At 42.7% G+C, this 14,104-nt stretch overlaps 1 protein-coding gene across 1 annotated transcript in view; it reads right to left on the bottom strand.

The window, feature by feature from the left end:
- TG (thyroglobulin) overlaps positions 1 to 7,684 on the bottom strand; it is a 166,384-nt gene extending 158,700 nt beyond the window's left edge. Inside the window, exons 1-5 of the mRNA XM_009323383.1 lie at positions 7,618 to 7,684; positions 5,873 to 5,981; positions 4,870 to 4,967; positions 4,207 to 4,410; positions 3,756 to 3,915 (exon numbers count right to left, since the gene is read on the bottom strand). Of these exons, the coding sequence (XP_009321658.1) occupies positions 3,756 to 3,915; positions 4,207 to 4,410; positions 4,870 to 4,967; positions 5,873 to 5,981; positions 7,618 to 7,684 (638 nt within the window). The remainder of the gene's footprint in view (positions 1 to 3,755; positions 3,916 to 4,206; positions 4,411 to 4,869; positions 4,968 to 5,872; positions 5,982 to 7,617) is intronic.
- Between the last annotated feature and the right edge of the window lie 6,420 nt (positions 7,685 to 14,104).

Here is a 14,104-nt window from a genome sequence, read left to right as displayed (position 1 = left end):
CTGACCCATAAGCTCTTGGTCGGCTCCTCATCCATCCCCAGGCAGAGCTCCATGCACTCCAGCTGGTCATTGACATAGAGGGCGACACCCCCTCCTCGTCTCCCCTGCCTGTCCTTCCTAAAGAGCCTGTATCCCTCCATCCCAACACTCCAATCATAGGAGCCATCCCACCACATCTCTGATGCCAATAAGGTCGTAGCCCTGCAGGCATGCGCACGTCTCCAACTCCTCTCGTTTATTCCCCATGCTACGTGCGTTTGCATAGAGGCATTTAAGTTGGGCCCCCAGTGAAGCTGTCTTACTGTCTGGAGTTCCTTTGTGCGGCTCTTCAGGCGCTCTCCTGCTGACCTGCGTTCCTTCTCCAGGCTCTGGGCACCTATTGCTGGCCCTGGCATCAAACTGGTAGGAGTGGGATGGATTGAGGTTCCCCTCCCCCGGCATCTCTAGATTAGGAACTGATCAACTGGGAAAAAGCTTAACGTGCCAAAGCACTTTACAGCAACTCTGTGAAATGGGGACTATAACCAGCCTCAACTCCAGTGCCACCCTCCTGCAGCCTCAGGGCTGCCGTATAGCACGTGCAGTCTGCAGTGCCCCTGAGAAAGGCAGCAAAACGCTTGTCTGCTCAGAGCCAGCGGTCAGGTGGGAGGAGTGGAGTAATGGCCCTTTGCTACCTTCAAAAGTCTGCCTGAGAGCTCTGCCACCTCTTGCCAGGAGAGCTGAAGATGTCACTGCTTCCTCAGTACATCAAAGTGCAAGCTGGGGAATGCACGAAGCAACAGCAACCCCTGGCAGAGGAAAGGGCTGGTCACCTCGGGGTTGTCCCAGTGTTATCTAGCAGTGCTCCTGTCTCAGAGCATGCACGTCCCTGCACAGCGCTGCTTCGCTCTGGCACTCTCCCACGTCTTCAAATTAAAAGCCTGCTGACTCCCTCCACTTTGGATCATCAAATCCTGCTCCACTGCTGACACTGGCATGCTAAAAGCAATCAAAATGTCATACTTCAGGGCACAAAGGGACTTCTGTCAGCATTAAAACAATGCAATTTAAGATATAAATAGCTAAATACCATCTTTCTGTGGTCTTCAACATACACATGGATATAAATGGCTTGGGGCATTTCAAGAGCTTTCTGCTCCCCTGAATTATCATGCACTGGCCACCACCCAATCAGGAAACTGATCTTTTCTCTTCTTAGGAGAGCAATGCCCCTATATTCAAAGGCAGACCTCTGCACCGCTCATGTCCTTGAAGCTCATCACCTCAGCACCTCAACATCTAGCTGAGTGAAACAGGATGCAATGAAAAAAATCTCCATGCTGCTTTCTTTCATCCTCAACGTTAAGAGGTCACGTGCATAATTATACTACTTTTACATGGGGCAGATGTGTAGTCATATCCTGTCATTCTGGTTATTTTTGTTCCAAGTTGAGAGTACAGCTAAATAAAGTACAAATGGATATAAATTAGGCCCACACAAACAGGAGGACAGAACTTTTCTCACCGTACTTGGAAAACTCGCTTCCTACCGCTTCTTTTCTTTTCTCAGCCTCTTTTTAATCACAGCCCCCGAGATGAGAAGTGATAGTACAGAGTACCCCATCCATCAGACCCAGTCCAAAACAATGGCTGAAGGAAAGATGACTACACTTAAGTTATGGATAAATTTATAGTGTATCCATGTGTTTCAACAAGAATGCTTGCAGTCAAAAATATGGGAAAGTAAATAAATGTGAGGTTGTCGACCTTTTCTTCCAACTGTGAGTCTCAGCTCTTGGCTTCCAGCAAAGATAGCTCCTTACTGATCTTCAAAAGCAGGTTTGCAAGTAAACCCTTCTATGTTTCTATGTGCAGCTCAAGTTACAGCTGCCTTTCTCATTGACTACTCAGAAACAGAGGGAGAAAACCAAATCAAGTTTTTTTCCACTGCCACTGAAATAATACCTCATCAGGCAGAACCTCCAGTGAGCCGGGATAAACACACTGAGATGAGGTCTTCAGTCTGATGAAAATTATAGCAAAAAAGTAAAAAGGTCTTCCTCGACTTTTGATTTTTTGATCTTTCTCTCCAATCTGCTACAGGGCCTTCTCTATGGCTGCCCATCCAAGCAGGACCTGGGCACAGTCTGTATAAAATAAGTAACAGCAGCCAAGTAGCCAGGGTGAGGCAGGAAATTTGGGCTCATCTTTCTTTCCATAAGTCTTCCTTTTGGGAAAGTCTTAGCTCTAAGTTTCTGAATTTCTCCATTTATTTTTTTTAACATACTGATCTATTCTGGAATATTTATAAAGGTGTAAGGAAACAATTTGGAAAGGGAGTTAGTTTGACATGTCCAGATTTCAAAAATCAGTCTGTGGAACCAAAGAATATTGCTCCATTAGCTCCACATGAACATAAAACAAGGGTTTAAATCCCTGTTCTGCTGTAGTCTTTTGCTGTGGAACTCGTCCCTTTAACTCTGTATTCTGGCCTCCTGTTTATGGGACAGTATAATGACATTTCAGGCAGAAATACTGTGAAAATAAATATTTTAATGACCTGAGATACTCAGATACGATGGTAATGGGTTAAGTCAATGCCATAATTAGAAAGGTAGACAGCTGGGAGTGAAATGATCCTGCTGTGATTAATTACATGACACGGACACAAGAAAAGCGCAATCTCACAGGCCTTTGCAGACAAATCTCCCAATAGGAGAAAAGAAATTTTAATTTAAAGCATTGCTTTCTCCTCTGTAATTGCTTTTTTAGAATTTCCACATTCCACAGGCCAACAAACAAAACAGCCAGATTATTTTGCTCTTGCCAAAATAACCACTCCCGAAGCTCTGACAAATTTGCACTGTGCATTTGGGCCTACCTTTCAGTTTTGCTTGAATTTAAAAAGAAAACCCTCAAAACAGCAAAATTGACATTTACAATAAAATGCCTTTGCTACTACAGAGCCAAGTCAGTATGAGACATTACATTTACTCCACTGCCCTCCACCGGAGAAATGTGTTGGCTGAGTTGCCAAGATAACAGCACTTCGCAAGAGACCAAAACGTTTCTCTGGAGTGTCTGAACATCTGCACCGAAACAAACTCTGCCCCTGCGGTTCCCCTTGTCCATCCCTTATTTCTCCACCTGAACATTAATTCCCAGCCCCTCCACAGGACAATGGCTTCTTGCTCCCACCAACAAGCATTTGATCCAGCAATTTGAAATCTTCCCAAGCCCACTCCACCCACCCAAAGCCAGTCGTATGGCAGCACGCTCGTTCATCACTTGCTGGTTCACCTGTGTGAGCAACCCTGGCACTGCCTAAATGGACAAGAGTTTCCCACCATCACGCGGAACTTGCTCTTTGCATGTTGCCACTTGTCCATCTGTTTTCATCTCCCATATGGAATCATCTTTCCTACTTCATATATACGGTTGAATTCCTCTCTTCCTTCCGCATTTATTTCATTTGCTGTTTTGTGTCTGTCTGAAAGGTAACCCTGGCTACTTTTCCAAATACAGATCGCAGTGTGGTATCCCCTGCTGCGTGAGGACAGACCGATTAGACTGCAGGGATCGAATATCAGGCTTTTCTAAATGAGAAAATTTAATTCAGAAGAAAAAGGTTTTTACTTGGTCCATTCACTAACAGAAAATAACATCATATGGGGTCACAAAAGAAGGGCTTCATGTGGAAAAAAAAAATGCAGTAAGACATTGACTTGCAGAGGTATGCAGGATTGCCTCCCTGTTTCAGAAGCCTGCACTCTTACCTGTTATAACTATGAATGAGATCAAAAAACATCATGTCTGTAGTGTTGACAAACTTGCACTGGACAGGCAGAAACTCTCCATCTGCTGAGCACTGTGGTGGGCTCTTCTCCCCAAACCCATGAAGAATGCGACGGTCTCGGATCTCACAGTTTCCCGGACCTGACGGGAGAAAAAGTAATGTTTACTGGTGTTTTAACTTCTCACAAAGAGCTGAGTAGCCATGCCATGGTTTGGAAGGGGTTCAGATTCATTACATTGAATATGGACACCTAGGTGCCTCATATTCTCTTTATAACCAAAGGAAACAGAGACTTAAACTCCTCAGTTAAGCACCTATACTTCTGTAGGATAAGTGTAGGCTGCCCTGTCCAAGCTCCTGATCTACCACTCTTCATTCACACCAAACCTTCCCACTCTACAAAACCCAGTGTTTTGTTGAATATTACTTACACCGCGTTGGCTTTCCTCTCTGCCTGGTGCCATAAATCTCCATTCCTTCTGGATCTACACACCAGCACTGACCCAGCTCCGTGTCACACTGCACCGCATCAAATGCCCCTGAATCCAGGCACTGAGGGATGTAGGAGATGCTGCTGCTGTTGATGTAGCGACTGACCAAGATCCTCTGCTTTTGCAGCTGGCAAAAGGATAAGCCTGTAGTACCAGAATGGGCACTGTTAGAGGAAGGTACTTGTTGGGCACTGAATCATTTATTAAGGCAACATCTGAGTTTTCTCAGAGCTACAAGTTCTGATTCTGCCACCCAGATGGCATGAGGACATTGACGGACTTGAGGTCATGAAAATTGGTACACAGAAACCCACCACAGATGGGGTTGAAGCCCTCCAACTCAAAAGCCAATACATTAAGTTGATCTTTCATTCATGATTTACATTACTGTGACCTTCATGAATACAGATCATCCAGGTGTATCAGGCTTCCACGATGAGCTCCGAAGAAACTCCAGAACTTCCACTAGAAAGACCCAGCAAATTACAACAAACTGGAGTCCATACAAGTCTGGGGCTAACCTATTCTTGATTTCAGCAGTTCGAATGCAGATTTAAATGGCTCTTTACCCAATCTGAACAAAAATAGAAAACTGTGACTTACAGGATATGGGATATCCATTCTGTTTGCTGCCAGGTACCTCAATGCCATTCTCGTCCACACACCAACAAGAAAGACCATTCCTACTGCACTGAACTGTCCTGAAGGAGATCACAAGTAACATATTTTACTTTGTTAGTGACAGAGTCCTCTGTCAGTATGGGACATAAAACAAGACACAAAGCAGGCCAAACAAGTACTTTAACACAGCAAATAATGGAATCAGAAAGGGCTGTGTTTCTGGTGACCCTAAGTCTACCTGATGGGAGCTCTTAATCCCAGTAATTCTCTGAAGTCTTCAGGAATTGCAGATAAGTGACTTGAAGTCATTCAGGAAGCAAGCAGGTTGGACAGAATCCTGATCCTCAGTATTTGAGAATTACCATACATTTTCAGACAATTTTTAAGTCAAATCTAGCATGGTCTAGGTCCCCCCCACTAGGCAACAACAGCAAGATAATAGTAGAGAATGTTACAATTTGCACTCCCCCTCAGCCTCAGCTTTAACTCAATAACTTCTTGCATCTTCAGGCAACATGCTGCTTTCTAAACCACTGTTCTCCATGTGCTTTAGTTCTTTACTGCCTTTAGAAGGAAACCCAACTGTGCCACTTACAGCAGGGTGGGTAACTTCTCCAAGTCAACTTGGCTCAGCTGTGCCAGCTGGCACACTGATCACAGACCATGCGCCCATGAGCATGCATAGGAAGGCAGCAGTTGTATTACACAACGACCTCCATGAAGTATTTAACATGCAAATAATGCTGCCAAGATTAGCCTATTAATATTAGATTGACTTCTTAACCCAGAGACTATTTCCAGCAACATGGAATTCATTCAGGAGAGGCTGGATCTACAGCATGGCTCAATGAAGTCCCTTCAGTCTCCTGCACCCCTCACCCTCCAGTCCACCAATATGAAGGCTCTTCAAAACTGAAGCTAAAGCTTTCATTAGTAATGAAAGGCCATGTCACATAACAGCAGAATAATAGCAGGGATGAGTTACCTGAACTGGCCATCTTCTGCACACTGAGGAACGTACGTTTCTCCTCCTGAAAAAGCCTTTTCCCTCTGAAGTTCGCATGGACGTAATGGTTGGGAATCTGTCTGGTACTCTGAAAGCAGCAAGAAGATAAACACTTAAGGGTGGTTTCACCACAAGCCTGTTCTTACCAAAACCCTGTTAGTGCCAGCGCTGCGTGGTGAAAACCCCAGGTTCATGGGTCCTCCCTGGTCATTTCCCCACTGCTCCTTGCATGCATTTCTGCATGGGACAGCACAGGGAAGTACTGAACGAACAGCTGGGCTGACAGCTGCAGGATAAGCACATGACAGAGATGCTCATGAACCGCTTTCCCAGGCCTGTATTTAATTAGCTTCAGCTCTGTTTTGTACTGGTATAGCTATCATTTTCTGGTACCTGAGGTAGTCTATGTACTCAGAGTTAGTTGTGGCTATCACCACAAAACAGCCCTTTGCCATAACCACACACATCACTATTAACGTTTCCGAGTATTTATTCTTTATTGAAGCTAAGTCCCTCACTATTCCACCAAAAGGAGAGGTAATTCTTAATCTCATGAAAGACCTAAAAAGAACCAATGTCTAGCAGTTAGCATCAGATTAATTCATATTAGGAGCACTTCTCAATTTTTACCAGGGCAAGTGATCAACTACTGAAGCCACCTAGCAAGAAAACAGTCAACTCTTCAGTTCTTAATGCCACATTTGGATGCTGTTTTAGGAGAACGATGAAATTCAGTAGGGTCTTTTTTACAGAACAGATTAGTTGATCTGACACTTTCCCCATCCTCAAAATTCAATGAATGTCATGCTCTTAATTCTGTTGACTAGTTCTATAAAAATACAGGAAAAAACCAAAACCACAGCTACAGCATTTTAGACCAAAGGTTCACTTAATCCAGTATTTGGTCTGAGTGTGACCACACATAGTAGTGCAAATACATCATAACTATTCTGAATACTTTTCAGCCTCCAATAATTTGCAGCTCAGGGACTTCTTTAACCACAGATGGTTTCTGTGCACCTAAGATCTTTCAATCACTTCTGTTTCTGTGAGTTTTCACTGTGCCTCCTTAAGCCCACGTGAAAATTTTCATGAGACTGTAAAGAGATTTTAGGTTAGCTCACCTATAGACATCCACATGTAGGCAAACCTCATCATTTTCATCTCAAACATGACTAAGCCAGTTGCTCTGGGATGTGTGGAGATCCTTGTGTACAGTGCTAGAGAGGATCTACTGACATCTGAGTTAAGAGATTAATTGACTGAGTTAAATTGCTTGTTGTGCAGGACTATCAAACTCAGACCAAAGAACTGGGGACGGCACTCAGACTATCCAGTATCTTAAGGTTCAAGCCTAAATTAGATGATGGCACATACAAGTAGAAGATGTAATCTTAGGATCTTCACATCACTGCAGCACCGCCTTTTCTTACCCAAGCTCCTTCTCTAGCCCAGCCTGTTCTTCCAGAAACCTTTTTTCTTCCACCCAAAATCCAGGTGTACTGAACTCAGATAACCCTGACCATTTAAAGATCCTTATAGCTTCGTATTTAACCTGGAGCCCAAACTCAGTCTGCACAGCACACAATAACTACCTAAGTTTGCAGTGTGCAAGATTCGTGATCATTATATACTTTGTCGGAATAATACACAGAGCAGCACAAAGATCACGGGAGCACAGTCACTACTGGACACAGGCAGAGGAAAAGAACAAACGTACTTACCAAATATGTTGGCTGCTGCTATGCTAATAAAGCAGCAAAGAAGGGTGCAAAATGGGATGGAGCCCATCTTGCGATGGGAGAGCTCCATCCCCTTTTGTCAGTGAGGCAGCCCTGCACACCCCATGTAGCCTTCACCTGCCTTTTTATAGCAACCATCGCGTGGATGGGTTCACTTATGTACTGGTAGACTGGCCACGAAATTGGGCGAGTGACGCATATGATGCTTCTGAGAAAACCACAAGAGGCCCATTCGCCTGGAACTGCCCTCGTGGTTCTCCTCAGCCAGTTCTCATCCCCGCTCCAGGGAGCACTACTGAGCCCGGTCATCGGAGAGGAGGACAAGCTGCAGCAGGCATGGGGAGGACTTAGTTAAATCAACATGCAAATTAAGGATATTGGCATGACCCCGGCCAACAGATCCTGCTCTCACCTGCACTGTGGTGCAACCAGACTTTGTGCTCTGTATCAGAAGTATGATTTTTTTGTGTTTTTAGAGAGCCTAGCCTGCTGGGGGGACAGGCAAGAGTTAGGCCTCCAAGCGCTGCAGCACTAGGAGTAAATACAATTCATAATGTGGTTATTTATTAAGTGAAAAACAGGATGGACGCAGCTCCACTGACTGTGAAGGGAATTGAGGGTCAGTCAATGGCATCTGACCTTTTGCTTTTACTCCCACTTGCACCATGCACTTTTATACAGACAAGTATCTGACTGGAAGCAGCTCAGCTTCTTGGGCTTCATCCTCCAGGTGTAAGATCAGTATAACCATTAAGCATGTTAAGTACAGCTTTTTGGTAATAATTACACGCAAGATTCTCGACCTAAAACATATCAGAGATATTATTTCCTTGGTTCCAGAGTATCATTCCTTACTTGTCCACCTCTTATGATTGTCAGTTAACATTTACTTGCACCAGGAATTACGAGAACTCACCCTCACTTATGCAAAGCTTGTTGGACAAATGGGCCCAGAAGAATTAGCTAAATAACAACAGAAGCACATATTGGAGGCTGGACTTAGGCTGATTTCAGGAAAGTGACAACAGCACTCTTGTTTGTGATTCATGGGTACTAGGCAGTCTAGAAACAACTCTACTGATACTCTCCTATGCACCAAGACTGTGCTAACAGTGACTCAAGCATTTTTCCGTCTAGGCTGTAGACCACTACAGTGCTACAGTGTTTGATATATATGGTAAATGTGATCTCAAACAGCAGTACAATCTTGCTTTAGCATGGCTAGCCTTTTTAAAACGAGTAGGACTATATTTGGATTTGACTTTCAAGCAACCTGCTCTGGACTTGAGGAAAGTCAATAGCAGAAAGATCAAACTAGGAAAAGATGAAGAATGTGTCCAGTGTAAATGACAGACAAAAAAGGCAACCTTCAGAGGCATAAAGAAAAATTGTGTAACAACCCTGATTAAGCAGACACAGAAAGAAAATTAACTTCTGGTTTAGCATAGGATTTGTAGGGAAGCATACACGTAGATCAACAGAATCAGACTAAACAGAGAATAGCCAGCATTAGCAGTAGGGTGGCTGAATCATAAAAGATTAAAAGTCTGAACATGACATGTATTTCTGACTCAAGTATACTTCAAGAGTCTCCGGTGTGTGTCTGGTACCCCTTGCAGTGGGGCAGTTACAGGAGAGCAACAAGAGACAGCCCAGCCCAGTGTCAAGGGCTCTCCAGGGGCAGCACGGTTGGTGCTTGCACGCAAAACGATGTTTCCAGGCCACTGAAACACATGTCCAGAGTGTGTGTGTGATATTGATTTAGTCCAGTTTTCTGAAGTTAGTCAAAAACTGTCATTCAGGTTCCTTGCACGGCAAATGGGGAGAGAAGCAGGCTCATTAAGGTAGCCATTCACTTTCCTCCTTTATTCTTTGCTATCAGAGGTCATTAGTAGCTGATAACAGAGTAAGGCAGACAGGAAACCAAGGAGGTATCAAAGGGCTATTACTAACCGAAAGAAGCACAAATCTGCAATATCCACAGTGTTGATTCCTAAGATTACTTTTATTTCCTTCAGAAACACTCAGAAAACAAATTCTGAACTATGCAAGTTGGGAAGAACAGCCAAGTCTTAAAAGTCTCTTAAAAAACAAAGTGAGAAAGTGAGTTTTGGCAATTGGCATCACTTAAACCACTTCTAGATGTGCATCAAACCAAGATGGGCATCTTGGTACATGCAAGTTCAATGGGATGCAATAGCCTGTGGATTTAAAGAAAAAAAAAAAGTAGTTTACAGAGCAATATGCGCAATCCACATTCTTCAGAGAAAAAAAGGCACTTGTCATATATGGCTGGTCAAATTCAAATTAAGAAAGGCCTCACTGCATAACCTTCAGTGAAGGGACAATTGAACTAACCTCTGTTTTTAGCACCTGAGAAAAAAATGGAAGAATATCTTAAATTAGCTCACCAATGAAAGGGAGAAAAGGAGTAAGCAGAAAAGGTCCCTGGGGCCAATATGGCCTTAAAACTAACATGTCTTCAAAATCATTGCTTTAGGCTGGAAATGAAGGTTTTGTTTGTTGTACACACTGGCAAAAAGCTATAATTGTTGGGAGGAAGAAAAATGTCAGTGTGATGAAACATTGAAATCACAAACCTCAAGGCAGAAGCAGACCATTTATTCATTGTTCCAGTTTTGCATACACTTTCTTAGCAGAAAAGACGGTTTGTGCAACTGCAATTTTTACATATCGAAAAGCCCAAGGGTAAATGATTCCTGTATATGAATTCATAAACATCCATACCCACAGAAAAGTTGCTCTCACCCAAATAAAACTTGAGCCTGAGAAGTCAACCTTAGTTTAAGAAATGAGCTTAAGGGAGCCTCCTGAATGAGGCAGCAAATTGGAAGCAAAAATTTTAAGAACTGAAAACATTGTCACATTATGCCCATATCAATTATTTCATTTATTTTTAAATAATAAACTGCTTTTCTGTGTTAAATAGATCACCAGTATTGGACAATCCTCTCCCCACCCTTTAAGAAAACTGTGTAAAATCGTAGATTCACCCCATTTGTTAGCAACCTATTACACTTACAGATAGAGGAGAACCATGTTTTACATTTGGTACGTTTCTTCCCAAGCATGAGACATTCGTCTCCAACATCTTCATATGATTTTGGCACAGATAGCAATAACAGGACCTTGTGAAGCACTTACCATCTCTATCATCTCTGATTAAGTTTTAAAAAGTCCTCATGTGACACAAAATTAAAAGATGACAAGGAAAAAAGCATAGCCCCACCAGATAATACAAGTTTCAGTCACTTGATATAGGACACACTCTTCAGATTGAAAGAATGATGGGGAAGTTCCAGTGACTTCTACGCTAAAATTGGCTAGATCAGAAAAGTGGGCAGAGGACTCCTCGATTTTTTGTGTTACAATTTACCAGCTGGCAAAGTGCCTTTGGTGACAAAAGAGCCTAAAGCAGCCCATGTAAGAACATTTGAATTTGCCTTTGTCCCTGCAGAAATGAACCATTTCTAGGACAGGTAAAATGGCTTTTTTCTTACTCATCCATTGGAGATAGCACAGTTTTCCTCTATCTAATAGTACCATAGTGATGCAAGGTAGAAAAATATTTATTTTATTCTCATGATATCTGGGATGCAGAAAGTGTTGAAACCCCAAGCAGAAGTCAGTTCTGCAACCCGCAGTGGCGCGATGGATAGGTTTGGACACTGAATTGATTCAGTGTTTGATGAAAGCAAGCTAATGCAGTGAGAAAAGGCACCGCCAGTCACACAAGGACAGCAACAGGGTGCCAAACTTCTGGTGTTGGTAGGACAAAACTGCTTTTGGTCTTTTTGATAGTGCAATACTTAGCCCTCTCCAAACTGAAGGCAACAGTGTACAGTCAATGGAGTCAGAGAGCAAGTTCAAGGACAAACACAGCTCCTCCTGCCACACAACAAAGCTGTGGAATTCAGTATGCCACCTGATGTTGTGGAGAGAAATGAATGAAAAAAGATGGATTAAACTCATGGAGCACAGATCTGTCAGCGATCGATAAAACTGATGGTCTTCATAAAGATTTTGGTAAAGGAAACCTCAGTGTAGCAGAAGTGAAAGATACATTAAGGGAAAGACCAATTTGTACAGAGCTTTTACAGTCAGTACGTTTCTACAGATGCTGACATTGTATTTCTACAGAAGACACTGGACTGGCTAGATGTTTGGTCTGACTCAGGAAACCTCTTCTTTAAGAAGTCTGCTAATTAGAAAAAGCGTTTCAGTGTATTACTCCAAGATCTGAATTTGGCCTTGTCTTAAATTTGAGACTGCTTTGAGACTGTGCCTTCAATAATGATTAAAATATCTGTTTCAGAATTAAAATTTTGAAGTTTCTTGCATGTTTAAGATCGTACCTATTTTTGCTGTGAAGAACAGAAAAAATTCTGTGTGTTAGTAACTCATTTCGATTCTGTCTGATTTCATCCACCTGCTGCTTCCCGTTCGCACCCTGGTCCACAGGACGTCTGGGACAGGAACTTTCTTATCATCGCTTGCTTATTTCTTTCCTACCACAATAGCGTCCCAAACAACAGTTTGTAGGCAACACTAAAATATAAGAAATCACTAAAAGCAAATTGAAGTTATTTTGTAATGACATTGTACAAAGGCACAAAACTAGAAACACCCCTAGGAGGCAGACGTCTGCCCACAAGAAGAGATGCCATCACTGTGAATGCCGTGTTGAAAGACATTGTCTTTCAAGAACCGAGCATATTGCAAAACTCAAACCCTGATATTGTTAAACACCAAAGCAGTTCAGGAACAGAAAAATCTTCTAATTACTTTGCCACACAGTAAGTAATTCAGTACTGTAAATAATTTACTGACTGCATAATTTGCCTACAGGCTAAAATACAACTAGAGATTCCCTAAAGCTTTGCAATGTATACAAACAAATGAGTATCGATGACTGCATATAACTTATTGACTAGTAATGAAACCGTCTAAAATTGCAACTGAAGAGTCCCTAATGCTTTAGAACATACACAAGCACTCAATAGCTCACCAAAACACAAGTCCACCGAATGGGAGCCCAGGCACATAACAATCTCAACAGACCTTTATTGTGAGTATTAGAATGCAGTCGACATTATTGCTATTATAAAAAAAAAAAAAAATCACAGAAGAAAGTATTTTGCTTCTCTCATAGAAGATTTAATAATAGTGCGCCGCTGCGTCCCTCAGAGTGTGTAGTGACAATACCCTGACGCACATGGCTACAGCTGAGCGGAGGCGGCTCTGGCCAGTTTTAAAGAAAGGAAGGCTGCGGTTCGAAGTAAACAGCAATTGAACTAGCTTTAGTTATTCAACCCATAGAACAAGGCTGGCTCACCTACTGCTTACACACAGGCCCAGTGTGTATGGAAAGGGAAATTCACTCCTGAATGATTTTTCACGCTAGTTCGTTGTCCCCATGCGGTCTCCAATTTTTTATTTGAATTGTTCAGGCTGGTGCAGAATGGCTGCCAAATGCACAATCCGCTCTCTGTGCAGTGTATTTTCACCATCATTGCATGCTCCATACTTGTTTTCCATATATAAACAGATATACACATAGTGTATAATACTTATTGCTAAAGACAGAACCCCACACCCAGCGCCCGGGACTTAACATAGTATAATAAAAACCATTACTGAAGTATTTCAAACATCCTCTGTAAAATGATCACCTAAAGCCATATGGCCTCAGTACAACAGAAACAAAGTGTCAGCTAATAAAACGTGAGAATAGCAATGGGCATTTCGAAAGTGATTAAGCCTCTGACCTTTATAAGCACTCCAAAATTGAGGTGCATGTACCGTAAAATTTCTAAGCAGCAGAGAGAAGACCTACGGTTCCAGTGTTCTAAACCGATGTGGCAAAGATGGGTGATGTTCGCAAATGAATGGCATTACTGAATGCACCCCCTTTACACATCAGCACCTCCAGATAACTAACAGGGCAAGGTAGTCCAGATGGCCTGATTGCACACGTCCTGTTACGAAGCCCCCGTCTGCAGTGTGCTTCCCACCCCCTACTTTTGTTTTTGATTTTTACATCAAGCTCCAGTTCAGTTCAGGATCTGATCTGTAGTTTTTAAAGTTTCAGTGGAGAAAAATAGTTGCAGTTTCCCTTTCAAATACAAAGGAAAAATACTCTGGTTTGCAAGCATTAGAATACTTTTATGATTTTACAGTGATGTTCGAGCGACTCTTTTACATCCCAACCTTCAGTTTGGTAAGGAGTGCTAGAGCCCACCAGTGCCAGAGGGGTTTTGCTGTAATATTCATTCAAGCCTAGTTAAGTTAGAAGCCAGATGGGAGTAGAGGGAGATCACCACTTGCAGAAGATCAGAAGAGGCTTACTAAAGGAATGCAGCAAAAACATCTGAAGATTTTGATCATGGTACACACCTCATAGGACACACCGGAGGCTGAGGACAGAAGAGCAGAGGAGACCTTTCCC

Source organism: Pygoscelis adeliae, unplaced genomic scaffold (assembly GCF_000699105.1).
Source record: "Pygoscelis adeliae isolate BGI_AS28 unplaced genomic scaffold, ASM69910v1 Scaffold103, whole genome shotgun sequence".
In the NCBI taxonomy this organism is placed as follows: domain Eukaryota; kingdom Metazoa; phylum Chordata; class Aves; order Sphenisciformes; family Spheniscidae; genus Pygoscelis; species Pygoscelis adeliae.
Note: the sequence above shows the minus strand (reverse complement) of the source record. Positions and strands in the feature narration are given on the sequence as shown.